Raw genomic sequence first — 26,809 nt, 5'->3', positions numbered from 1 at the left:
GCCCTGGGGCTCCCTCCCACGCCCAGTGGCAGCACTTAGCTCCGCACTGGTGAGAAGACGTCGAAGACTAGATTAGGTGCCGGACGTGGCTTTTCATTTGCTTTCCGCAGTTGGCTTGTTCCATCTCATTTGAAGTTTTATTGAAGTTGCTGCCGTCTTTGGCTTGTGGTTCTTCGACATTTCGCTCTCCTGCCTCGATTTCTCTTGTGCACGGCCTCGCGAGGGGGGGCAGCTGAGTGCCCTCGCGAGTGTTCCTACCCTAGTAATTCAAAGAGTTCGCGACCTGGGCCCCTTACAGGAGCACCCCTCCAGTCCGTGCCCCACGGGCACCGCGACACAAACAAAGGGCCTGGGTCGGTCGCCCCCCGCGGCCGGGGCCGGGAACTATCCACGCTCAGGCACGTAGCCGGAAGGTACGGTAACGAAAGCAGAACAGTGATTAACAGCAATAACCCAAACACGCCCCCGCGGGGCTCCACACTATTGTCTTTGTTACGCAGGAAAAAGGAAAAGGAAGAACAAATCTGGTGCAGCTCGCCTCACACCGGCCCGCAGGGAAGGCCCGAGCTGCCTCCGGAGCTCAGGCGGACTCCCTCTCGCGCTTCACCAGGGCGCGACGGCGGGCGGACACGTTGCCACCCCCCAAGCAGATACGACAGCGTGGAGGCTGACCGCGGCCACCGCTAGAAGAGTCGCCGCCTGAAGAAGAACCGGAGAAGCTTGAGGAACCCTGAGCGCCGCCGGCCGCGCGAGCGCTGCCCTCTCCATCATCGCCGGAGCTGGGTTCCTAGCCGCGGTGTCACCCTCGGGGCAACACCCTGCGCGGCGACCATCTTCCCCAAACACCCTCACGTAGAGGGTGGCATCATCGTCGAACTTGAAGTGTAGGGTGCACCGACGGCTCAGGCCACGCGCGCGGGGAAACGTCTGCCAACCGTGGGCCAAGAACAGGCTCCCGGCCGCGGAGACCTCCAGTAAGACCCATGAGGCCCGGCTGCAGCAGCCGTCAGCCTGGAGCCAGAGGCCGCCCGGGGCGCCGGCCGGGAGCTCGCCAAGGAGGAAGCGAGGAAGTGGAAGCCGGGTGCTGGTCGGCCCCGCCGACCACACGACGAACTCCGGCAGCACTTCAGCAGCGCGAAAGCGCGGCCTAGGGGGACGCGCAGCCGGAGCGCGCCCCCCGGCCGCAGCAATCCGCCCATCGATGTGTTGAAGATCGCCTCCACGGCTGCGGGGAGCCACCGCAGTGGCCACAGGATGTTTGCGAGGGCGCCCTCGGCCGCGCTTGGGTGGGGTAGAGGCGGGCTCAACCTGGCGAGCCTTCCCCTTCCCTGCGGCTGAGAACCTCCTTGACGGGGCCATGAAGAAAAGGAGAAGCAAGGAGGGATGAACTAGAAGGGCGGGCGCCGGTCCATACTTATAACTGGCGATGGCCAACCAACGGCCCCCACGATCGCAGGTAATTATGACCCGCTTTGCGTGCAGGGACTTGTCCAATCTGTGCAGTTGCCAAGGCGCCATGGGGAATTGGAGACGCCCACGTCCAATCAACCGCCACACGGTGCCCAAGGCCGCAGGCTGTTAGGGCCCGCGGCGCTTTGCTCTTGCCCTTCCGCCTCCCTGCACGGCCAAGTCCGGGCGCGCCTCGGGCCCGGGGGCTACTGTCGGTGTTCTGGGAACAGGGGTCCCCAGACTTGCCTGCCTGCGGCGTGGCTCAAAGGGAGGCCCAGCGCGGCCCATCTTCACCAACACAAACCCAAGACCCTCGCGAGGGGCCAAGCCTCGCGGGGCGGACGACGCGGAGCTTCCTCAGGCGCGGCCACGTCAGGCTGGCTCACGAGGAGGCGGAGAGATCAAGGCGGGGTACCTCACGAGGTGGCCGTGATGCAAGCCATGACGACCGGGGGCGCTAGGCGGGTGCCAGCCCGCGCAGTGTCCTCCCTTCCTCTTTGGTGCAAAGGGGGCAAGCGCAGCCGCGGAGTACCGAGGCATCAGGCAAAGGTTGCCATTTCGGTGCAACGAGACCAAGACCAAGAGGACTACGAGACAAAGGTCACCGTGGAGCCCAAGACGGCGTCATCACCAGAGCTTTGCGCAGGCGAAGACTACTTTTGTCAGGGTAGCTAGTACTAGCTGCCCCCTTCAAATTAGCCTGCCATTGTTGGCTCCCTTCCCGCTCGATATTTGGGAAGAGGACCAGGGCCTCTATAAATAGGACCAGCCACCCACAGAGCAAAGGGGACAGAGAGAGAGAGACAGGAAAGAGAGAGAGAGAAAGGTGACTGAGCTCCTCCCAGCAGTTCATTGCCCCAGCCAAGAGCAGACCCTCATGAGGCTGTTCTTCCTTGTATTGTTCATCATCATCAGCCCAAGAGGCAATCCACCATACCACACACTGGAGTAGGGTATTACACCACAATGGTGGCCCGAACCAGTATAAACCCTGTGTCTCTTGTGTTGTTCTTTCCATAGTTTAGATCCTAGCAAGGTGGAGGGGTGCAGGTAGGTAGGAGGCGAAATCTCCGCGCGCACCCCAGTGTTCGAACCTCAAGAGTCTGCCGGAGCCCGAAATCCGACACACCAGCCAAGAAGGACCTGAGCCAAGTCACTTGCTTTAAGTGTCAGAAGACCGGACACTATGCCAATGAAGTCCTGAAGGCCAAAATGGCAATGGAAGTTCTGGGAAGAAGTCGAACCCTTTCAACAGGGGACAGGTGAACCACGTTAGCGTGGAGGAGGTTGAAGCTCAGCCCGATGCAGTAATAGGTAAGTTTTTGGTTAAGTCATTTACTGCACTCGTTCTTTTTGATACTGGTGCATCGCATTCATACATCTCCAGGGGATTTGTGAATAAGTATAACCTATCAACCCAAGCCCTTAGGTCACCCATGTTAGTAACCTCGCCTGGAGCAGAGTATGTGGCTAGTCTATGGTGTGATCGGTTACCATTAAGGATTGGTAACTATGTTTTTCCCTCAGACCTAATAGTATTGGAATCTCAAGGATTGGATGTGAAATTAGGCATGGATTGGTTATCAAAGTATGAAGGGAATATAGAATGTGCTAGTAAGTCAATTTTGCTTACCACCCCAGAAGGGAGAAGGATCAAGTATGTATCCCGACATGTGCCAAAGAGGACTCAAGTAAATTTCCTAACAGGAGTTGTGCAGGAGGAAGTACCAGTGGTAAGGGATTTCCCTGAAGTATTTCCAGAGGAGTTGCCAGGCATGCCACCGGATAGAGATATTGAGTTTTTGATTGAGCTATTGCCAGGCACAGGGCCAATATCAAAGAGACCATATAGGATGCCAGCAAAGGATTTGGTGGAAATTAAGAAGCAAATTAAGGAGTTACTGGATAAGGGATATATCCGCCCAAGTTCTTCGCCTTGGGGATTGCCAGTACTACTAGTGGAGAAGAAAGATGGATCGTTAAGGATGGTTGTTGATTATCGAGGATTGAATGAAGTAACAATCAAGAACAAGTACCCACTACCAATGATCAACGATCTGTTTGATCGATTGCAAGGAGCTAAGGTATTTTCCAAGATCGATCTGCAATCAGGATACCACCAGTTGAAGATTCGAGAACAGGATATACCTAAGACAGCTTTTACCACCAGGTATGGGCTGTACGAGTATACCGTTATGTCATTTGGTCTGACTAACGCACCTGTCTATTTTATGAACATGATGAACAAAGTGTTTATGGAGTTCTTGGATAAGTTCGTCATAGTGTTCATTGATGATATCCTGGTTTATTTGAAGAATGAAGAGGAGCATAAGGAGCATTTGTGTTTGGTACTTGGAAAACTCAGAGAACATCAATTATATGCCAAGTTCAGCAAATGTGAGTTTTGGTTGAAGGAAGTAGGATTTCTCGGACACGTTATATCCAGAGAAGGAATAGCAGTAGATCCCGCTAAAGTTGATACCGTGACCAAATGGGAAGCCCCAACAAAAGTTGGAGAGATCCGGAGTTTTCTTGGACTCGCAGGATACTACCGGAGATTTATTGAGAATTTCTCAAAGATTGCGAAGCCTCTGGCTGAGTTGTTAAAGAAAGATACCAAGTTCATATGGACGGAGGAATGTGAGGCTAGTTTTCAGGAGTTGAAGAAACGCTTGGTTACCTCACCAGTGTTGATTTTGCCAGACCAGACCAAGGATTATGAGGTGTATTGCGATGCTTCACGTCGAGGACTTGGAGCAGTGCTTATGCAGGAAGGGAGAGTTGTTTCATATGCCTCAAGACAACTGAAGCCTCATGAGTTGAATTATGCCATGCATGATTTGGAGTTAGCAGCCGTAGTGCATGCTTTGAAAACATGGAGGCATTTCCTCATCGGAAACCATTGTGAGGTGTACACGGATCATAAGAGTTTGAAGTACATTTTCACACAGAAGGAGTTGAATCTCAGGCAAAGGAGATGGTTGGAGCTCATCAAGGATTATGATATGAAATTGCATTATCACCCCGAAAAGGCTAATGTAGTAGCTGACACATTAAGCCGTAAGAGCCATGTCAATACGTTAATGATGGGAGAAATACCCAAGGAGTTAGCAGAAAATCTTCGTGAACTATGTGTGGAAATAGTTCCGAGAGGCTATGTAGCAGCATTGGAGATTCAGTCAACTTTGATGGATAGGATCAGGGAAGCTCAGAAGACTGACAAAGAGATTGCCGCTATAAAGGAGAAATTGAGCAAAGGAAAAGCTAAAGGATTTCGTGAGGATGAGCACGACACCCTATGGTTTGAAGACCGCGTTTACGTACCCAATGACCCAGAGATCAGGAAGTTGATTTTGCAAGAGGCACACGATTCACCGTATTCAATTCATCCAGGAAATACCAAGATGTATTTGGATTTGAAGGATATTTTCTGGTGGACCGGAATGAAGAAGGATATTGCGGAGTATGTAGCAGTTTGTGATGTATGTCAGAGAGTAAAGGCAGAGCATCAGAAGCCAGCCGGATTGTTACAACCATTGCCGATACCCGAATGGAAGTGGGATAAGCTAGGCATGGATTTTATCACGGGATTGCCCAGGACTCGTTTAGGCTATGACTCGATTTGGGTTGTAGTCGATCGATTGACGAAAGTAGCTCATTTCGTCCCAGTAAAGACCACTTACACCAGTGCTAAGTTGGCAAAGATATACATGACTAGGATCATATGTCTGCATGGAGTTCCAAGGAGTATCGTATCAGATAGAGGAACCCAGTTTACCTCAAAGTTCTGGAAGCAGTTGCACGAAACTTTGGGTACCAGGCTAGAATTCAGTACAGCTTTTCATCCACAGATGGACAGACCGAGAGAGTTAATCAGATTTTGGAGGATATGCTGAGAGCTTGTGCGCTAGATTACGGATCTAGTTGGGACGATAATTTGCCATATGCAGAGGTCTCTAACAACAACAGTTACCAAACCAGTTTAAGGATGGCCCCTTTCGAAGCCTTATACGGAAGGAGGTGCAGGACACCGTTATCGTGGGACGAGGTTGGAGATCGCCAGTTGTTTGGACCTGACTTGATTAAAGAGTCTGAACAGAAGGTGAAGTTGATTCGCGATAGGCTCAAGGTAGCCCAGTCCAGACAGAAAAGTTATGCAGATTCTAAACGCAAGGGGACAGTTTACGAAGTCGGAGATAGAGCTTATCTTCGAGTATCTCCACTTCTGGGAACAAAGCATTTTGGAGTTAAAGGGAAGTTAGCGCCACGATTTGTAGGACCATATCGAGTTTTGGAGCGTATGGGAGAAGTGGCCTACAAGTTGGAATTGTCCGAAGGATTGTCAGGAGTTCATGATGTTTTCCACGTTTCTCAGTTAAAGAAATGTCACGCGGAGATGGCTGACATACCGTTGAGAGACACAGTGCCCTTGGAAACTATTCAGTTGGATAACGATTTGACGTATGAGGAGAAACCAATTAAGATTCTCGATTTTGCTAGTCGAGTCACTCGCAGCAAGGTTATCAAGTTTAGCAAAGTTCAGTGGAGCCACCACACGGAGGATGAGGCCACCTGGGAGCGAGAGGAAGATTTGCTCAAGGACCACCCTCACCTATTTTCTAACCAACCCGAATCTCGAGGGCGAGATTCATCTTAAGGGGGCTAGGTTTGTAACATCCCAAATTTTCAATTTGGAATGTTATACATTAGATCATCATTGCATACCATATTTTATTTTGCATTTTGGTTGATCCTAGAAATTCTACGCAACTCAATGACCCACGGAGAGAGTTGGGGATTTCGTTATTTTCATATTTGAGTTTTCTCAAATTTTGAGAATAGGATCATTTGATTTTATTTATTTTATCATCAATTATTTCTATTACAAAAATATGAGAGAGGGAATAAAATGACTTTCCCAAAATAAAGAAATATTGAGGATTTAATAATAAAATCAAATAAGATTTTATTTCGGAGTTTTTCGGTGTTTTATTTGAATTTAGGAAAAATGTGCGTTTTTCAAAATTGCATTTAGGTCCCAAATAAATGTTCACCTTGTGCGGCTTGATTTTAGAAGCCCGTGAAAATTTATTTCGGAATTTTTGGAGTCCATTTAGTATTTCTTTTTTTTCTTCTGCGCATAATTATAAAAAAACGCGCACCGACCTAGGGCCGTGTCCGACTAGGACTCCCGGCCCGTTAGGCTATTTAAGCCGGGAGGAAGGCCCAGCCAGAGCTAACCCTAGCCTGAGCCGCCCCCAGCCCCCAGCCGCCAACGCCGCCGCCAACGCCTCGTCGCCGCCCCGCCGCCGCTGCCGCCGTGCCGCCTCGCCGCCGGACGCCGCCGCACGCTCGCCGAGGTTCGCCGCCGCCTTGAAATCCGTGCCCTTTTTTTAATTTTTTTTCGAAAAACCGTTCGGTTTTTCCATCGGTTTTTTTAGATTCGGTTTTTTTTAAATAGATCGGTTTTCTGGTTTATTTAATTTAGGGAGCGTTCGTCATTTTTTTCTTTTTCTCGGATTAAATCCGCGATTTTTCTGATCGCGATTCCTGATCCGATTTTCGTTTTAGTATATCTTTTCGCTCGTTTATCGGAATCAGCCGATTCAAGCGCCTAGAGTTTCATCTTGAAACCCTCTATCCGTTCAACCAACTTAAACAAGTTTTTGCCACTGTAAAATTTGCCTTAGATCCAGATTAGTAGAACAAAATTGTTTTCTTTTGCCGTTTGACTTTCGTTGCTTCGTTCGATTTGATTCTTTTTGCCAACCGGAGTTCTTAAGTTGAACCTTCTGGTTAGATCTCTTCTTTGAGTTTTTCCCGTGCATTAGATGAGTACTTATTGTATGCTTGTTTGTTTGTCTGTGATAGAATACCCGGAGTGTGCCGCTTGTTACTTCGAATCGCTAGGTTTCCCGGATCATCAGCAAGGCAAGTAACACTTTGATCATACCTTTCCTACTACCCAGTTTTATTGCATTAGATCAATCCTCACACATTGCATGGTTAGGATCTAATTAAATTGTGGGATGGGAAGTAGATGAGGTAGAACCTATTACCTGTTTATTATCAAACCTTTGGGAGTTACTTCTACGTTTGCTTATTATGCCATGCTATGCTAGTAGACGTGGATTGGGTGAGTGATATCCATGACAGATGTGAGTTTGTTAATTAATGGTTTATCTAAGGTGGCAACTTAAACACACATCTGGGTGGATTGAGGCACCTGGGTATTCCAGGACTAGCCTGTTTTCTTTTGGACCGCCACCCAGGCTCAAAGGGATCATGAGACTATTCATACTAGAAACTTCCGTGTGCAGCCACAAGCTATTATGGGCTCTAGCATAGTTGACTAAGTTGTGCGAACTCTTACAGTGGTAGACTAGCAGATGTAGGGGATGTAGGTGGTACGGTCTACCCGATCGTAAGGTGCTAGCACTTCTGAAAGACTATGTCTCGGTCATCCGTCTTCTCAAACACCATGTAGTGCGAGAAACCAAATGGAGGCGATCGAGTCTTGTGGGGAAAAGTGCGCATACCTTTGCAGAGTGTAATAAACTAATCATGGTTAGCCGTGTCCCCGGTTATGGACATCTTGAGTATCTAGTACCTGGATTATCATGTGAATCTCAACATGTTACTCTAAATTAATTTTGTTGGGTTATGATTAATGATGATGCTTAATTGGGATTGAGAATGCTGTCAACCATTCTCAATGTTTAACAACCACCATGATAGTAATTAAATTTATTCCTTTGAAGTAGGGAAAAATTGGCTCTACGCAAAACTGTAACCATAGAGCTTTCCACCAGCCAAATATGCATATAGTATAACTGTTTCATTCCATTACCCTCTATGTGTTACATTGCCAGCATATTCCATGTGCTGACCCGTTTCGGGCTGCAACGTTAATGTTGCAGACTTTTCAGACGACGATTAAGGAGTTTTAGGTCGTGGTCCTATACTCAGTGATGCCGTTGGAGTTGATGGACTCACTTATCTTGCAAGCTTTCCGCTGTTATCGTTATTAGATGGCCTTAAGCCATATTTATTGTAATAAGTTCTCTTATGAGACACTCAATGTAATAAGTGTGTGATTGCTACTCTGCTATAAATCCTCCGAGTACTGTGTGGTGTCAGCATTACTGATCCAGGGATGACACCGGAGCACAAAGATCAGACTGTTTGAGGTCTGATCGCTACAGACACCTTCCTCAACCCTACCGGAGCCGCTTCACCGACACCTTCCTCAACCCTACCGGAGTAGCTTCGCCTATACCATTCTCAACCCTACCGGGGCCGCTTTGCCAACTCACAAGTCCACGGCCTCAGATCCGCTTCCTCGCACCCTCATCCAACCTACCGGAGCAGCTTCTGACGCCCCATCCACGGTCGCAGATCCGCATCGTCGACACCACCCTTAACCCAACCACCGGAGCAGCTTTTGATGCCCCGTCCATGGCCACAGATCCGCATTGTCGACACCATCCTTAACCCAACCACCGGAGCAGCTTCACCTACGCCCTCGTCCACGACCATAGATCCGCTTCGCCCACACCTTAGTCCACCCTACCGGAGCCGCTCCACAAACACCCTACTTGATGGTTCTAGATCTCCTTACCGGACCCCGACAGCCAGAGCAGCGTCATTACCCTCGACATTTCTAACCCGATTCCCACAGTCTGGAGAGATGCCAAGCACCCGCCACAGCCTAGGTACTTGTCACCTTTAAACCCGTCCAGCATCACCTGCCCGATGTACTTCAAATATACTAACCGGTCGCTGTTACCTGTTATGCAGCTGGCAAAAACTACAAGGACGATGTTTCTTCCGGATCTAACAGCTTGGCCAACCAAGATCCTGGACTGAGGCATTGCTATGATCTTGTAAGCGCGTCTCTCTCTCTCTCTTGTATTGTTCTATGCCTGCCAGCGTGCTTTGCTAGGATTTTCGACCAGTAATCCCTTTGTGCAGACAATGATTTCTACCACTGGCTGCTAAATTAGATATGTAGATGTCATACATGATACTACCTCGTTCCTCCGTTCCTAAATATATGTCTTTCTAGAGATTCCACTATAGGCTACATACGGAGCAAAATTAGTGAATCTACACTCGAAAATGCATCTATATACATCTGTATGTGGTCCATACTGGAATCTCTAAAAAGACATATATTTAGGAACAGGGGCAGTACATTACACAAAATCATAGGTGGCATGTAGGAATTCCAGTGCACTACATTAGGCTCCCTTAGAGTGCCTCTAGTCCAGCATACAGAGTCATGGCTAGTTTATGGTACGCACACAATCGTTAATTGGTGGTTTAAATATGCGTAAGGGATATGCAATGTAGTATCATGTAGAGATGTCTGAAATTAGTCGTGTCAACTTGCAGATAGGGTTACACAATGAAAAAGTACAAGATGTAGTGCACCAGTGGCGACGGCTCGCTTGAGGAACCCTAGTGCTGCAGGCAGGGGATCGAGGTAGAGGGAAAGGGGAGAGGAGATGCAAGCGGGCAGGGCAATGAATGCTTGCGTGTTTGTTTTTACTTGAGGGTCAGGTGTGACACGGGCGTCAGCAGTTGCATTTTGAGTGTAATATAGGCAGACAACAGAGTCATTTCACTATTCCCCTTCCCTTCAATTTTTAGTGAGGTTCTACCCGAAACACCCGCCTCCAAAGCGAAATTAGTTAAGCCCAAGCCCATAGCTCAAAAATGATTTCTTTACATCTTTTATGGCTTATTTTGATAATATGCCCTGAAAAGGCAGAATCGAACTGGCCCTTAACCTGCAATTCAATTGTGCGTGCAATGATGAATCACTCCTGCCTGCTATCTGTACATTTAGACATCATCATAAATGGCATAACCTAATACATGTGCATCCCATTGTAGAATCTGGAATATGCAATGTTTATGTTAGTTCATACGTTGCACATGATGTTTAAATGCCCCTTAAATCTGGTCAGTCAAGTGATGGTCTTTAAGCCTCCTTCTTTGCTTCTTTTCTTGATATGTAAGATTTGCTCACACATCTGTTCAATTACTTGTTTGCATCAGCCAGCCATACTAGGACTGTTTGCTTTGATTACTTGTTGTTCTTGACCTAACACTCTAACAGAGCTTGTCAACGATTTAAACACTAAGGGATGCTGTAGTGGGGCCTTGTCTAACTCATAGGTGACATAAAGGTTTGGCTGTACACTACATTAGGCAAGTATGTTAGGAAAGTATGCATATTTATCTTCCAAGGAGACGAGTAACTAGTTGACATAATTATGTGGTGTTGTTTTGTTATAATCTCATCATTTTGTGTTCAGAGACTGGAAAGTATGCATATTTATCTTCCAAGGAGACGAGTAACTAGTTTGTGTCACCTTGCAGAGGGGGTGCAATGAAGATAAGATTGAGGATTTCCAAGTACAAGATGTTAGGAAGGAGCCTTGCAAGAGAAGTAGGAGCTGCGCTGAGCCTCTTCAACCTGCTAAGGTAAGTCACTATATGCAACTCAACAGTTCAATTCCTTGTTTGTTTTAGGCATAGTTAATTTTCTCTTTTCAATTGCTTTATTTGTCCTCAGTTAATGAGATGCCCAAATAATCATGCCTGAGGTTCGGTACTTGTATCACTATTAGTTGACATAATTAAAGGCCTTACCATTTAATTACTCTGCTGAAGTGTGCCTGAAGCTTTGAAGTTTGTAACCAACTATTATTGCATGAGGCTCACAATCTAGTTTATACTACGCTAATGATTGCATAGTTTTGCCTGTTGTAGTATGTTTGTATGAAACCCTCTGCTGTTCATTATGCTCCCTAAGACTTTAATTGAGGCACAGAATGGCCAACTGCTTGCTTACTTATACACAACGCGCTGTCTAAATTTGTAACTTGTCAGTGTTTTTGATTGGGACCCAACATCATGCTCCTCCGGTGAGCTAAGAGGGGTTTCTGTATGCAAGCTGCACAGACTATCTTTTTTATAATTTTTAAAATATCACCTGCTTATGCTTCATGACGTGTAACATTTTTTTTGAAAGTGACGTGTAACCTTATTGTTAGTCCTGTTTTGCCATGAAGTACAAAATAGTGTCTTGTTCGCTTCACTATTGTAACTATATTTTTGTCCTAGTCATGTGTACTTATAGAAACATTTCATGATGAAGTGACATCAACACAAAGATCTGCGAGCAGTGCGGCATGGCCGTTACCGAACAATTATGGATTGGAATTGGAATGTGCTGATGTTCTCGAGCATCAACTAGAGGTGGCAAGACAACGTGTACATGATTGTCAATGTATAATCAACAAGTTGAGACTGGACATGCAGGTATTAGATGCAGGAGTCAAAAAAATGAAACAAGGCACTGAGGTAACCATGAAGGAATTGGAGATTTTACAGACTGAAATTTGTGCTATCTGAATCCGGCCAATCCTATTTTCTGAAGAGATTATAGTTCAAATGGAGTTAAGTTGATGCGCGTCCATGATGTATGAGCTGTATTTGCCCAATGTATGTAATTTGCTATTTGTGTATGCTTTATTATCACCTGCCAAACCATAATGCCCAGTGGGTATAATCGGCTGTAATTTCTTTATTGTATAGTGTAGGATTATTCTACCTTTCTATGCCTTGATCTCTTTGTTGTAATAGTGTAGGCTTTTTAGAGGTGATAGTATTGATTAGGATAATTCTTTGAATATGCTATATCATTCAAACGGGGGCCAATTCGCCCGACCATGGCCCTTCACGGGCCGTCGGATCCATGGGCCTTCTACGTCTTGTAGGATCCATGGGCCTTCTACGTCTCATAAGATCCATGGGCCTTGTACGTCTCTTAGGATCCATGGGCCACCGGCTCATTTATGGGTCTTGTACGGGCCTTTAATGGGCCATAGATGGGCCTTTAATGGAAATCGTACGTTTTATGGGCTGACCATAACGGGCCGTTAATAGGCTGTATTTGGTAATGCTATGAAAATGGCCCAACAGACTAACGGTCCACAAACGGGCCGACTGTAACGACAGGCTGAATTTGGCCCACAAACAGAAAATGACAGTAACGTGCCGTAAGTAACCGAATGCTGCAAATGAGCCCAAGAATAAATGGGCCCTTAGAAGGCCGAAAGTTAACTTGGGCTGGAAACGGCCCAACGGAATAACGGACCGTTAATGGGTATAAAGTGATACACTGTTCATTACAGGCCAGTTTCACCACGGGCCGTTAATAGGTGTAAAGTAATACACTGTTCATTACGGGCCAGTTTCAGCACGGGCCACTAATGGGCCAAGAGTTACAAAGGGCCTCATATGGGCCGAAAGACATCATGGGCCATACATGGGCCAAAAGTGAAAACGGTCTGGAATCATATTGGATGGCCCAGATGACACTACTGGGCCTAATTCGGATAGGGCGTAACGGGCCTTGGGTTAGCGGGCTGTAAATGGGCTATATGCGAACAGGCCGTTAACAGGCTTTCCATGGGCCGGCCCGCTAGCTTTTGACCAAGTCAAATGGGCCGGCCTTTTCACAGGAATGGGCCACTGTTGGGTCGTGCCACATGTCGACGTATCATAGGCGCCTTCTGTCCAGTGAGTGGATGACATCTATCCCAACAATGAGCCGACACGTGTTTCCTCTAGCCAATGATGATTTTACATGTGGAAAATCCCCATTGGTCGAGACTGTTAACGGATTATCGGATTCAAAACCCAACCCGATAGCTTAACGGCGTTCCGTTACGGTGGATGCCACGTGTCGGTCACCCTTGATGAAAGCACTTATGTGACGCGCGATTTATTGTCATGGAAGTGGACACTTCCGTGATGATAATTTTGGTAATGTCATGGAACACTTCTACGACAGCACAGGTATGACTATCTTGATTCTGTCATAAATTTGTCATGGATGTACATGCATGACAAAAAAGCAACCTACTGTGACAAACACATATAATCACGGAAGTGTATTTTTTTGTAGTGTTCTAACTTAATAGTCTAGATGCTTGCTGGATAGTGGCCGATGAGTGGAGTAATAGTAGTAGATGCAGGCAGGAGTCGGTCTACTTATCTCGGACGTGATGCCTATATACATGATCATACCTAGATATTCTCATAACTATGCTCAATTCTGCCAATTGCTCAACAGTAATTTGTTCACCCACCGTAGAATACTTATGCTCTCGAGAGAAGCCACTAGTGAAACCTATGGCCCCCGGGTCTATCTTTATCATATTGATCTCCTACTACTTAGTTATTTACTTTGCCATTTACTTTGCCTTTATTTTACTTTGCATCTTTATCATAAAAATACCAAAAAATATTATCTTATCATATCTATCAGATCTCACTCTCATAAGTGGCCCTATAGGGATTGACAACCCCTATTTATGTTGGTTGCGAGGATTTATTTGTTTTGTGCAGGTGTGAGGGACTCACGCGTAGCCTCCTACTGGATTGATACCTTGATTCTCAAAAACTGAGGGAAATACTTACGCTACTTTGCTGCATCATCCCTTCCTCTTCGGGGAAAACCAACAGAGTGCTAAAAGAGGTAGCAAGAAGGATTTCTGGCGCCGTTGCCGGGGAGGTCTACGCAAAAGTCAACATACCAAGTACCCATCACATACCCTTATCTCCCGCATTACATTATTTGCCATTTGCCTCTCGTTTTCCTCTCCCCCCACTTCACCCTTGCCATTTTATTCGCCCTCTCTCTCTCTATCCTCCGTCTCTATTTGCCTTTTTATGCCCGCTTGCCTTTTGTTTGCTTGTGTGTTAGCTTGCTTGCTTGTCACGATGGCTCAAGATAATACTAAATTGTGTGACTTCACCAATACCAATAACAATGATTTTATTAGCACTCCGATGCTCCTCTTACCGATGCTGAATCTTGTCAAATTAATGTTGCTTTGCTAAATCTTGTTATGAAAGATCCGTTCTCCGACCTTCCTAGTGAAGATGCCGCTACCCATCTAAATAGCTTCGTTGATTTGTGTGACATGCAAAAGAAGAAAGATGTGGATAATGATATTGTTAAATTGAAGCCATTTCCTTTTTCTCTTAGAGATCGTGCTAAAGCTTGGTTTTCGTCTTTGCCTAAAAATAACATTGATTCATGGAACAAGTGCAAAGATGCTTTTATCTCTAAGTATTTTCCTCCCGCTAAGATCATCTCTCTTAGAAACGATATTATATGAATTTTAAGCAACTTGATCATGAACATGTTGCACAAGATTGGGAGAGAATGAAATTAATGATACGTAATTGCCCTACTCATGGTTTAAATTTGTGGATGATTATACAAAATTTTATGCCGGATTGAATTTTGCTTCTAGAAATCTTTTAGATTCGGCTGCGGGAGGCACTTTTATGGAAATCACTTTAGGAGAAGCTACTAAACTCCTAGATAATATTATGGTTAATTATTCTCAATGGCATACTGAAAGATCTACTAATAAAAAGGTGCATGTGATAGAAGAAATTAATGTTTTGAGTGGAAAGATGGATGAACTTATGAAATTATTTGCTAATAAGAGTGTTTCTTCTGATCCTAATGATATGACCTTGTCTACTTTTATTGAGAATAATAATGAATCTATGGATGTGAATTTTGTTGGTAGGAACAATTTTGGTAATAACGCATATAGAAGAAATTTCAACCCTAGGCCTTATCCTAGTAATCCCTCTAATAATTATGGTAATTCCTACAACAATTCTTATGGAAATTATAATAAGATGCTATGATTGAAGAAAAATTGCTTAAGATTGATGATTTTGATTTTGATTCTAATATTAAAGAATTTATTACTTCGCAAAAGAATTTTAATGCTATGATTGAAGAAAAATTGCTTAAGATTGATGATTTAGCTAGGAACTTTGATAGAATTGCTCTTCATGTTGATTCTTTGAAACTTAGATCTACTCCACCTAAGCATGATATCAGTGAGTCTCTCAAAACCATGAGAATTTCCATTGATGAGTGCAAAGAAAGAACCGCTAGGATGCATTCTAAGAAAGATGCCTTTATAAAAATGTGTTCTTCTAGTTCCTATGAAAATAATGTTGAAGATCTAGAAGTTATTGATGTGTCCCCTATTAAATATTTGTTTTGCAATATGAATCTTGATAATGATGGGAGTGAATATGATCCACCTTTACCTAGAAGGCTTCCAAGAATTCTGAATCTTTTGATCTTGATGCTAAATTTGATAAAAGTGGGATTGAAGAAATTAAAACCCTAGATGTTGCTAAACCCACTGCTATGGATTTCAAGTAATTTAACTATAAAAATTGCTCTTTGATTGATTATATTTCCTTGTTACAATCCGTGCTAAATTCTCCTCACGCTTATAGTCAAAATAAAGCGTTTACTAAACATATCGTTGTTGCCTTGATGCAATCTTATGAAGAAAAACTTGAATTGGAAGTTTCTATCCCTAGAAAACTTTATGATGAGTGGGAACCAACTATTAAAATTAAAATTAAAGATCATGAATGCTATGCTTCATGTTTTTGGGTGCTAGTGTTTCCACAATTCCAAAGACTTTGTGTGATTTGTTAGGTTTCCGTGATTTTGATGATTGCTCTCTAAATTTGCACCTTGTGGATTCCACTATTAAGAAACCTATGGGAAGAATTAATGATGTTCTTATTTTTGCAAATAGGAATTATGTGCCTGTAGATTTTATTGTTCTTGACATAGATTGCAATCCTTCATGTCCTATTATTCTTGGTAGACCTTTCCTTAGAACGATTGGTGCAATTATTGATATGAAGGAAGGAAATATTAGCTTCCAATTTCCATTAAGAAAAGGCATGGAACACTTTCCTAAAAAAAATTAAATTACCTTATAAATCTATTACTAATACAAATGCCCGTGCGTTGCACCGGGCAACAAAAGGAGCACAACCTGCTTCATGTGTCTTTTGCATAATTTTTTATATCTAATTTTAATAAACATTGATAATAATGTTGTACGTGGGAATTTCCTTAATAAAAGTAAATCTTTTCATACAAAATGTGACACCTTTTGAAGAATAATTAACATTTTTATGAAAATTGGAACATTTCTATGTAAATTAACATTTTTAATACATGTTTTTTAAAGAATGTTTTTTCTGTTGTATATTTCCAAATGATATCCTAGTAAAAGGTGATTTTGGGGAGAATTTTTAAGTGTTTCTAAAAATTACAAACATATTTTTTGAAATGTTCTAAACTATTTTTGTGTGCTAATTTTGTTTGGAAATTTTTGGGTAAGTCTTACAGATAGTTGATTCTTTGGTTGAGAAGAGTTTTTTTTACCTATTTGGGCTTGGCCCAAACAAAATAGTTAATGTACACAGATGGACTCACTAACTCATCTTCATACACCTTCTCTAGTGCTCTGTTGTGTTCTACTAAAAAAACAGTACTCCCTTGTGCTTCGCCGTGAGGGCTCTTCCTTTATCTTTCCCCATTCTCCAGTACTTCCTTGTGCGCCGCCGCTCCTCACGTAGATGATTCACACAAGGAGAGATGCGGTCTACCATTCGAGGCCGTCTCCACCACCAGCGGCAAGGCGAGAGCTATTGCGGGTAGCACCGCTTGCGTCCGGCACACCTAAGCCCTAGCCTAAGCTATGGCAGCTGCTCCATGTCGTTCTTCCCCACCGATCTCGCGGCCTGGCGGCTCACCTTGTCCTGCACGCTGGCCTTGGCTTCGTCGTCCACTGTCGCTGCCTCGTCATGCTCATCGTCCTCGGGGAAGGTGAGCTGGGTGTCCGGGCTGGTGGTGTCCTCGCTCCTATCGTCATCAGCCACAGGCTTCTCGGCGGGCGGCGCCGGGATCTCCGGCCGCGCCTGCTGCTGCTGTTGCTGCTTCTGCCTTCTTGAAAATAAACCAGAACAAGGGTTATATGTTGCTAATGTGGGGGGCATAATGACAACAGACTGAGTTGGGACTGTGAACTATCTGTCATTGCAGGCTGACCATACACACACATCACCATCGTGCACTAAGGAGGAGGTCGTGGACTGGATGGATTTTTGTTTGTCGTACTGACAACATAAGAACAATGACAACAATATTTGTAGGATGGTACGTACTTGTCCATTGGCACATTTAATTAGATCACAAAGATGTGCTTGTTATTTGGCCTAGGCTCTTACCTGGCCATGAGGAGCGTAGCGACGTAGCCGGCGGTGATCTCGGGCAGGGCAAGGCAGCGCAATCCTGGTGGGGGCAGTGCAGGGCGTCCATGCGATGCAGAAAAGATAACATCATAATCAACTTGCTCATGTCTATCCAAAAACTCAGGGTGTGTGTAATCTTGGTTTTCAGATAACCTTATCAAGTTGTTCTAAGTAACACGATTCCTAAAATATCAAACTCATAATCTAAGGTGATGGAAAAGCATTATAGTCAGGGTACAAATCCTTGGATGCCATAATAATTTATTGTCACTTATCATAATAGACTGATAGTTAAAGAGGATGCACACATCCAGACTACAATAATCCTTTGGTCCTCGTACAAATTGCGTGGGATATTAGACCTACTAAACAATAGGCCGGCCAAATTGAAAATTAAGCAAGAGGTTGCCAAATACAGCCGGGCTTGTCAAATAAATATGTGAAATCAACTCGTAAACTCATGCTATTTTTCAATCAAATACAAACGACGGAATTAGTTTAGTTGGGCTCACAGATGAACAAGATAGACAATATAAGCTGACAGGCCATGCATTACAAATTTGATCAAAATTCCACAAAACAGGTATGTTGATTATAGGCAGTATATACAGCCGGTGGGAATAAATACTAATCGGAGTTGTACATCGGAATCACAACTGGAACCTACCCGTGTTTCAGTTCTGAAAATTGTAGCCTATGTATCATATAACTGTTTTATTCTGCACAGGGGACCAAACCGTGTACCCCCACCCACCCCTTGTTCAAAGATTTTCTGCTCTTTTAAGACTTGGATAGCAAGAAAGAAGACTATTGGCGATGGTTGAGCTGATGTCATACTTGAAGCATGAATGCCAACTATCATGGCATCATTTGATACATTAGAACATCTGGAAGAAAACACGAACGATTGTCCTATTCATAATTTTCATAAATGCAAGATCAATAAAATGAAGTTTGCAGGAACCTTTTCGAAATGCATTTTTTGATGTTCCATGATATTTTCCAGGGTGGAGATCACCTAAGATGAACGATATACCAGCTCAAAGAGGAGTGTTGCCGGCAAGTCCCTTTGACCTACTCGATCTAGATCATCAGATCGAACCTACTTATGATCCACGATGGGCTCTTGGGAAAGAGAAAAAAAGAAGGCTGCTGCACCTTGCCAAGTGGGAGGCTAGATGTTCCACTGTTCAGCCATCTACTTTTTTCCTTCTCAACATCAAACTTGGGCTTCCATGTCTTCTCCAGGATAGAGGTGGTTACCTTGTAATCATTGGTAATAAGAATATTGCCGTAAAGGATTCCATCCTGCATTGTCCAGATCTCAATTCCAATAGCAGCAATCAGATCAAAGTCATGCTTGTCAAGCTCAAAGTACTCAGGGTTGGGGATATCACATGAACCACACTGCTAATTCAAGTCCAATAAACCATGTGATTTTTCAAGAAAAAGAATGTTGTGTGATCCAAATGAAATTGTTATATATATATATATATATATATATATATATATGTCAATCAAACTACTGCGACCTTAAGAGAAGCAATAGACACCCAGCTAGAAACATACTACAGGTCGATAACATAAGGGCCAGGATCCAATATTCAATAAGAACAGTTAAACACCAAGTCACCAAATCAAAATTTGTCCATTTGGGCGCTTGTACAGAGTTTGAACAGGCTGAAACGCAGATGAAGTAAATATCACATGGGTAGATGATTATATTCTCCTAAAGTGATCTGCTCATGCTGAACCATATAGAAAGTAAATAGCAGATTATATCGTCCTAGGTGAACTTGCCAGAGAGGATTATCCAGACAAATGGCAAAGAAGAAATATAACTAACCTTGACCAGTTTGCAACATTTGCCCCCCCAAGGCAACCTGGGGCATTTATAGATCCAGATTTTACACACCTCATAGAGTCAGCGGCACCTTACCAGAATATGCCAATACCTAGACACTCATAGTACCATCAATGTCCATTGTTCTGTCCTGCTGCATTCCTGGATTGCAGCACACCTGAAATCGTAGGAATTCATAACCTAGACACCACCAAGAAAGCTTCATTGGTTGAGAAAATTCTTTGCTTTTCACCAGCTGCTGTAAGGGAAAGTACCAGTCGTCCCTTTGATCCTCCCTCTAATATCAACAAGCTGGCACAGTGGCAAAGGAGCCTGAGGCTTAGCACATAATTTCAATCGATTTGTCTGCAACTTTCGTATGTCCTATAGACTATAACTGAAGCTGTGAAGACCCTCTGGAAGGCAAGCCGAAGGAAGAGAACAAGTTGTCTAGGGAGGAGTGGCCACAAGGTCCAGACTCATTGTATCTAAATGATTGACTGATTACAAACATATCAAAAAAGAATTTATTAATTGAGTATCATCAATTTTATTCCTGTGAAAAGATGATTGACTGATTACAAACATATCAAAAAAGAATTTGTTAATCGAGTATCATCAATTTTATTCCTATGGAAAAGATGATTGACTAATTGCAAACATATCAAAAAAGAATTTGTTAATCGAGTATCATCAATTTTATTCCTGTGGAAAAGAATGCAAGCTACTCCAAAATTAACATGCCTATGAATCAGTTCCAAGACATACTCATGATGTACCCCATGAACTGGTGACATTGCACAAAACGCAAGTTCAATCCTAAAAATAGGATAATCATTGAGACAATACATAAGCATGTAATGTGTGTGTAAGATAGATTCAGGGTGAATAATAGAAAGAGATTACCATGCTGATTGAGGGGGCTATGGATTTCTCGTCGCAGGAAAGGAGGCAGCTGCTCCATGCCACGCTCGCGTCCGATGCGGAGCTGCGGAAACACCGTCCTCCAAAGCCGTCCTCAAAGAGGAGGCAGACGAGTGTCAGAGTCATCCTACGTCGAGGAGGTAGAGGCAGGTAGGGGCAAGCAATGTCTTGTCGAGGTTGGCTAGGCCGGCGTCCTGTTAGGTGAGGTGGTTGGGGCGGCATCCATTAGAGGGGTGTCGATCTAGTCGTGGATGGGAGACGGAGGTGGTTGGTTGCGGCAGGGAATGGCGAGCGGCCGCGGCGGCATGGGCGGCGAGCGGGCTGAGGTGCGGCCGCGACGGCCTGTGTGGCTAGCGGGATGACGTGCGGCGGCGGCGTGCGGGCTGACGTGCGGCGGCGGCGAGTGGGCTGACGTGCGACCGCGGCGGCGTGGATGGCAAGCGGGATGAGGTGCGGCCGTGCGGCGGTGGCGGCAGCTTGGGCACACACCAAGGGTTGAGGAGGAGGCAGATGCGTACGTTTATTTTTCAGCGAACTGTTTTTTCTTTTTTGATAGCAGACTAATAGAACAGCGGGTTAATTAGAAAAAACACATGGGCCTGATTTACTGGGCCGAAGCGCACGGGCGGAAACTGTTTGCATCGTTCAAGCACACAACGTAACTCGCCAAATTAGTACCACCTCACGTATATGTTTTAAATTCAAACTGAAAGCGTGAATTCATAGAAAGAAAGCGTATTGTGACAGTGAACCCACGGAGTCCATCCGTGCTTTATTATTAGGGAGAGATGAGAGCCATCTATGGATTGCCTACCAAAGATGGCAATACCTAGATCTATTCTTGCTTGTTATGCCTGTTGGGTTTCGTAGTAATTTCAAAAAATTTCCTACGCGCACGCAAGATCATGGTGATGCATAGCAATGAGAGGGGGAGTACGATCTACATACCTAGTAGATCGACAACGGAAGCGTATGGTTGATGTAGTCGTACGTCTTCACGATCCGACCGATCAAGCACCGAAACTACGGCACCTCCGAGTTCTAGCACACGTTCAGCTCGATGACGATCCCCGGACTTCGATCCAGCAAAGTGTCGGGGAAGAGTTCCGTCAGCACGACGGCGTGGTGACGATCTTGACGTACTACTGCTGCAGGGCTTCGCCTAAGCACCGCTACAATATTATCGAGGACTATGGTGGCTGGGGGCGCCGCACACGGCTAAGGAATAGATCACGTGGATCAACTTGTGTGTCTCTAGGGTGCCTCTGCCTCAGTATATAAAGGACCAAAGGGGGGGAGGCTGGCCGGCCACATAGGGCGCGCCAGGAGAGTCCTACTCCCTCTGGGAGTAGGATTCCCCCCCCCCCCCAATCCTAGTTGGAATAGGACTTGTGGAGGGGGGAAAAGAGAGAGAGGGGCCGGCCCCCTCTCCTTGTCCAAATCGGACCAAGGGAGGGGAGGGGCGCGCGGCCCATGTAGGGCTGCCTCTTCTCTTTTCCACTAAGGCCCATCATGGCCCATTTAGCTCCCGGGGGGTTCCGGTAACCTCCCGGTACTCCGGTAAAATCCCGATTTCACCCGGAACACTTCCGATATCCAAACATAGGCTTCCAATATATCAATCTTTATGTCTCGACCATTTCGAGACTCCTCGTCATGTCCGTGATCACATCCGGGACTCCGAACAACCTTCGGTACATCAAAATGCATAAACTCATAATATAACTGTCATCGTAACCTTAAGCATGCGGACCCTACGGGTTCGAGAACAATGTAGACATGACCGAGACATGTCTCCAGTCAATAACCAATAGCGGGACCTGGATGCCCATATTGGCTCCTACATATTCTACGAAGATCTTTATCGGTCAGACCGCATAACAACATACATCGTTCCCTTTGTCATCGGTATGTTACTTGTCCGAGATTCGATCGTCGGTATTCCAATACCTAGTTCAATCTCGTTGCCGGCAAGTCTCTTTACTCGTTCTGTAATACATTATCCCGCAACTAACTCATTTAGTTGCAATGCTTGCAAGGCTTAACTGATGTGCATTACCGAGAGGGCCCAGAGATACCTCTCCGACAATCGGAGTGACAAAACCTAATCTCGAAATACGCCAACCCAACATGTACCTTTGGAGACACCTGTAGTACTCCTTTATAATCACCCAGTTACGTTGTGACGTTTGGTAGTACCCAAAGTGTTCCTCCGGTAAACGGGAGTTGCATAATCTCATAGTTATAGGAACATGTATAAGTCATGAAGAAAGCAATAGCAACATACTAAACGATTGGGTGCCAAGCTAATGGAATGGGTCATGTCAATCAGATCATTCTCTTAATGATGTGATCCCGTTAATCAAATAACAACTCATTGTTCATGGTTAGGAAACATAACCATCTTTGATTAACGAGTTAGTCAAGTAGAGGCATACTAGTCACACTTTGTTTGTCTATGTATTCACACATGTATTATGTTTCCGGTTAATACAATTCTAGCATGAATAATAAACATTGATCATGATTATAAGGAAATAAATAATAACTTTATTATTGCCTCTAGGGCATATTTCCTTCAGTCTCCCACTTGCACTAGAGTCAATAATCTAGATTACACAGTAATGATTCTAACACCCATGGAGCTTTGGTGCTGATCATGTTTTGCTCGTGGAAGAGGCTTAGTCAACGGGTCTGCAATATTCAAATCCGTATGTATCTTGCAAATCTCTATGTCTCCCACCTGGACTAGATCCCGGATGGAATTGAAGCGTCTCTTGATGTGCTTGGTTCTCTTGTGAAATCTGGATTCCTTTGCCAAGGCAATTGCACCAGTATTGTCACAAAAGATTTTCATTGGACCCGATGCACTAGGTATGACACCCAGATCGGATATGAACTCCTTCATCCAGACTCCTTCATTTGCTGCTTCCGAAGCAGCTATGTACTCCGCTTCACATGTAGATCCCACTACAACGCTTTGTTTAGAACCGCACCAACTTACAGCCCCACCGTTTAATGTAAACATGTATCCGGTTTGCGATTTAGAATCGTCCGGATCAGTGTCAAAGCTTGCATCAACGTAACCTTTTACGATGAGTTCTTTGTCACCTCCATATATGAGAAACATATCCTTAGTCCTTTTCAGGTATTTCAGGATGTTCCTGACCGATGTCCAGTGATCCACTCCTGGATTACTTTGGTACCTCCCTGCTAGACTTATAGCAAGGCACACATCAGGTCTGGTACACAGCATTGCATACATGATAGATCCTATGGCTGATGCATAGGGAACATCTTTCATATTCTCTCTATCTTCTGCAGTGGTCGGGCATTGAGTCTTACTCAACTTCATACCTTGTAACACAGGCAAGAACCCTTTCTTTGCTTGATCCATTTTGAACTTCTCCAAAATTTTGTCAAGGTATGTGGTTTGTGAAAGTCCAATTAAGCGTCTTGATCTATCTCTATAGATCTTAATGCCTAATATGTAAGTAGCTTCACCGAGGTCTTTCATAGAAATTTTTTTATTCAAGTATCCCTTTATGCTATCCAGAAATTCTACATCATTTCCAATTAGTAATATGTCATCCACATATAATATCAGAAATGCTACAGAGCTCCCACTCACTTTCTTGTAAATACAGACTTCTCCAAAAGTCTGTATAAAACCAAATGCTTTGATCGCACTATCAAAACGTTTATTCCAACTCCGAGAGGCTTGCACCAGTCCATAAATGGATCGCTGGAGCTTGCACACTTTGTTAGCTCCCTTTGGATCGACAAAACCTTCTGGTTGCATCATATACAACTCTTCTTTCAAAAATCCATTCAGGAATGCAGTTTTGACATCCATCTGCCAAATTTCATAATCATAAAATGCGGCAATTGCTAACATGATTCGGACAGACTTAAGCATCGCTACGGGTGAGAAAGTCTCATCGTAGTCAATCCCTTGAACTTGCCGAAAACCTTTTGCGACAAGTCGAGCTTTGTAGACAGTAATATTACCGTCAGCGTCAGTCTTCTTCTTGAAGATCCATTTATTCTCAATTGCTTGCCGATCATCGGGCAAGTCAACCAAAGTCCACACTTTGTTCTCATACATGGATCCCATCTCAGATTTCATGGCTTCAAGCCACTTTGCGGAATCTGGGCTCACCATCGCTTCTTCATAGTTCGTAGGTTCATCATGATCTAGTAGCATGACTTCCAGAACAGGATTACCGTACCACTCTGGTGCGGATCTTACTCTGGTTGATCTACGGGGTTCAGTAGTATCTTGTTCTGAAGTTTCATGATCATCATCATTAGCTTCCTCGCTAACTGGTGTAGGTGTCGCAGAAACAGTTTTCTGTGATGTACTACTTTCCAATAAGGGAGTAGGTACAGTTACCTCGTCAAGTTCTACTTTCCTCCCACTCACTTCTTTCGAGAGAAACTCCTTCTCTAGAAAGTTTCCGAATTTAGCAACAAAAGTCTTGCCTTCGGATCTGTGATAGAAGGTGTATCCAATAGTTTCCTTTGGATATCCTATGAAGACACATTTCTCCGATTTGGGTTCGAGCTTATCAGGTTGAAGCTTTTTCACATAAGCATTGCAGCCCTAAACTTTTAGAAACGACAACTTTGGTTTCTTGCCAAACCACAGTTCATAAGGCGTCGTCTCAACGGATTTTGATGGTGCCCTGTTTAACGTGAATGCGGCCGTCTCTAGAGCGTATCCCCAAAACGATAGCGGTAAATCAGTAAGAGACATCATAGATCGCACCATATCTAGTAAAGTACGATTACGACGTTCGGACACACCATTACGCTGTGGTGTTCCGGGTGGCGTGAGCTGCGAAACTATTCCGCATTGTTTCAAATGTACACCAAACTCGTAACTCAAATATTCTCCTCCACGATCAGATCATAGAAATTTTATTTTCTTGTTACGATGATTTTCAACTTCACTCTGAAATTCTTTGAACTTTTCAAACGTTTCAGACTTATGTTTCATTAAGTAGATATACCCATATCTGCTCAAATCATCTGTGAAGGTGAGAAAATAACGATATCCGCCACGAGCCTCAATATTCATCGGACCACATACATCTGTATGTATGATTTCCAACAAATCTGTTGCTCTCTCCATAGTACCGGAGAACGGTGTTTTGGTCATCTTGCCCATGAGGCACGGTTCGCAAGTACCAAGTGATTCATAATCAAGTGGTTCCAAAAGTCCATCAGTATGGAGTTTCTTCATGCGCTTTACACCGATATGACCTAAACGGCAGTGCCACAAATAAGTTGCACTATCATTATCAACTCTGCATCTTTTGGCTTCAACATTATGAATATGTTGTTACTACTATCGAGATTCAACAAGAATAGACCACTCTTCAAGGGCGCATGACCATAAAAGATATTACTCATATAAATAGAACAACCATTATTCTCTGATTTAAATGAATAACCGTATCGCATCAAACAAGATCCAGATATAATGTTCATGCTTAAAGCTGGCACCAAATAACAATTATTTAGGTCTAATATTAATCCCGAAGGTAGATGTAGAGGTAGCGTGCCGACTGCGATCACATCGACTTTGGAACCGTTTCCCACGCGCATCGTCACCTCATCCTTAGCCAATCTTCACTTAATCCGTAGTCCCTGTTTCGAGTTGCAAATATTAGCAACAGAACTAGTATCAAATACCCAGGTGCTACTGCGAGCATTGGTAAGGTACACATCAATAACATGTATATCACATATACCTTTGTTCACCTTGCCATCCTTCTTATCCGCCAAATACTTGGGGCAGTTCCGCTTCCAGTGACCAGTCTGCTTGCAGTAGAAGCACTCAGTTTCAGGCTTAGGTCCAGACTTGGGTTTCTTCTCTTGAGCAGCAACTTGCTTGCCATTCTTCTTGAAGTTCCCCTTCTTCTTCCCTTTGCCCTTTTTCTTGAAACTAGTGGTCTTATTGACCATCAACACTTGATGCTCCTTCTTGATTTCTACTTCCGCAGCTTTCAGCATTGCGAAGAGCTCGGGAATAGTCTTGTTCATCCCTTGCATATTATAGTTCATCACGAAGCTCTTGTAGCTTTGTGGCAGTGATTGGAGAATTCTGTCAATGACGCAATCATCTGGAAGATTAACTCCCAATTGAATCAAGTGATTATTATACCAAGACATTTTGAGTATATGCTCACTGACAAAACTGTTCTCCTCCATCTTGCAGCTATAGAACTTATTGGAGACTTCATATCTCTCAATCCGGGCATTTGCTTGAAATATTAACTTCAACTCCTGGAACATCTCATATGCTCCATGACGTTCAAAACGTCGTTGAAGTCCTGATTCTAAGCCGTAAAGCATGGCACACTGAACTATCGAGTAGTCATCAGCTTTGCTCTGCCAGACGTT

The 26,809-nt window shown here is 44.3% G+C and overlaps 1 protein-coding gene across 8 annotated transcripts; it reads right to left on the bottom strand.

Moving 5' to 3' along the window:
- Positions 1-16,614: 16,614 nt before the first annotated feature.
- LOC125544774 lies at positions 16,615-20,921 on the bottom strand. Of its 8 annotated transcripts, XR_007299699.1 has the most exons (4): positions 19,478-20,921; positions 18,790-18,939; positions 17,608-17,671; positions 16,615-17,323 (listed from the first exon to the last, which is right to left on the bottom strand). XR_007299699.1 is itself a non-coding variant. In XM_048708525.1 (3 exons), the coding sequence occupies exons 1-3, from the start codon at positions 20,436-20,438 to the stop codon at positions 17,077-17,079; spliced, it is 372 nt and encodes a 123-aa protein (XP_048564482.1). In that variant the 5' UTR covers positions 20,439-20,921; the 3' UTR covers positions 16,615-17,076. The 8 variants fall into 8 exon arrangements, 2 of the variants coding, with proteins under 2 accessions (XP_048564482.1, XP_048564483.1); XM_048708525.1 differs by lacking the exon at positions 18,790-18,939 and having other exon boundaries at positions 16,615-17,326; positions 20,381-20,921; XM_048708526.1 differs by lacking the exon at positions 18,790-18,939 and having other exon boundaries at positions 16,617-17,323; positions 20,381-20,921.
- Positions 20,922-26,809: the final 5,888 nt, after the last annotated feature.

This window comes from Triticum urartu, chromosome 3, assembly GCF_003073215.2.
Source record: "Triticum urartu cultivar G1812 chromosome 3, Tu2.1, whole genome shotgun sequence".
Lineage (NCBI taxonomy): Eukaryota > Viridiplantae > Streptophyta > Magnoliopsida > Poales > Poaceae > Triticum > Triticum urartu.
Note: the sequence above shows the minus strand (reverse complement) of the source record. Positions and strands in the feature narration are given on the sequence as shown.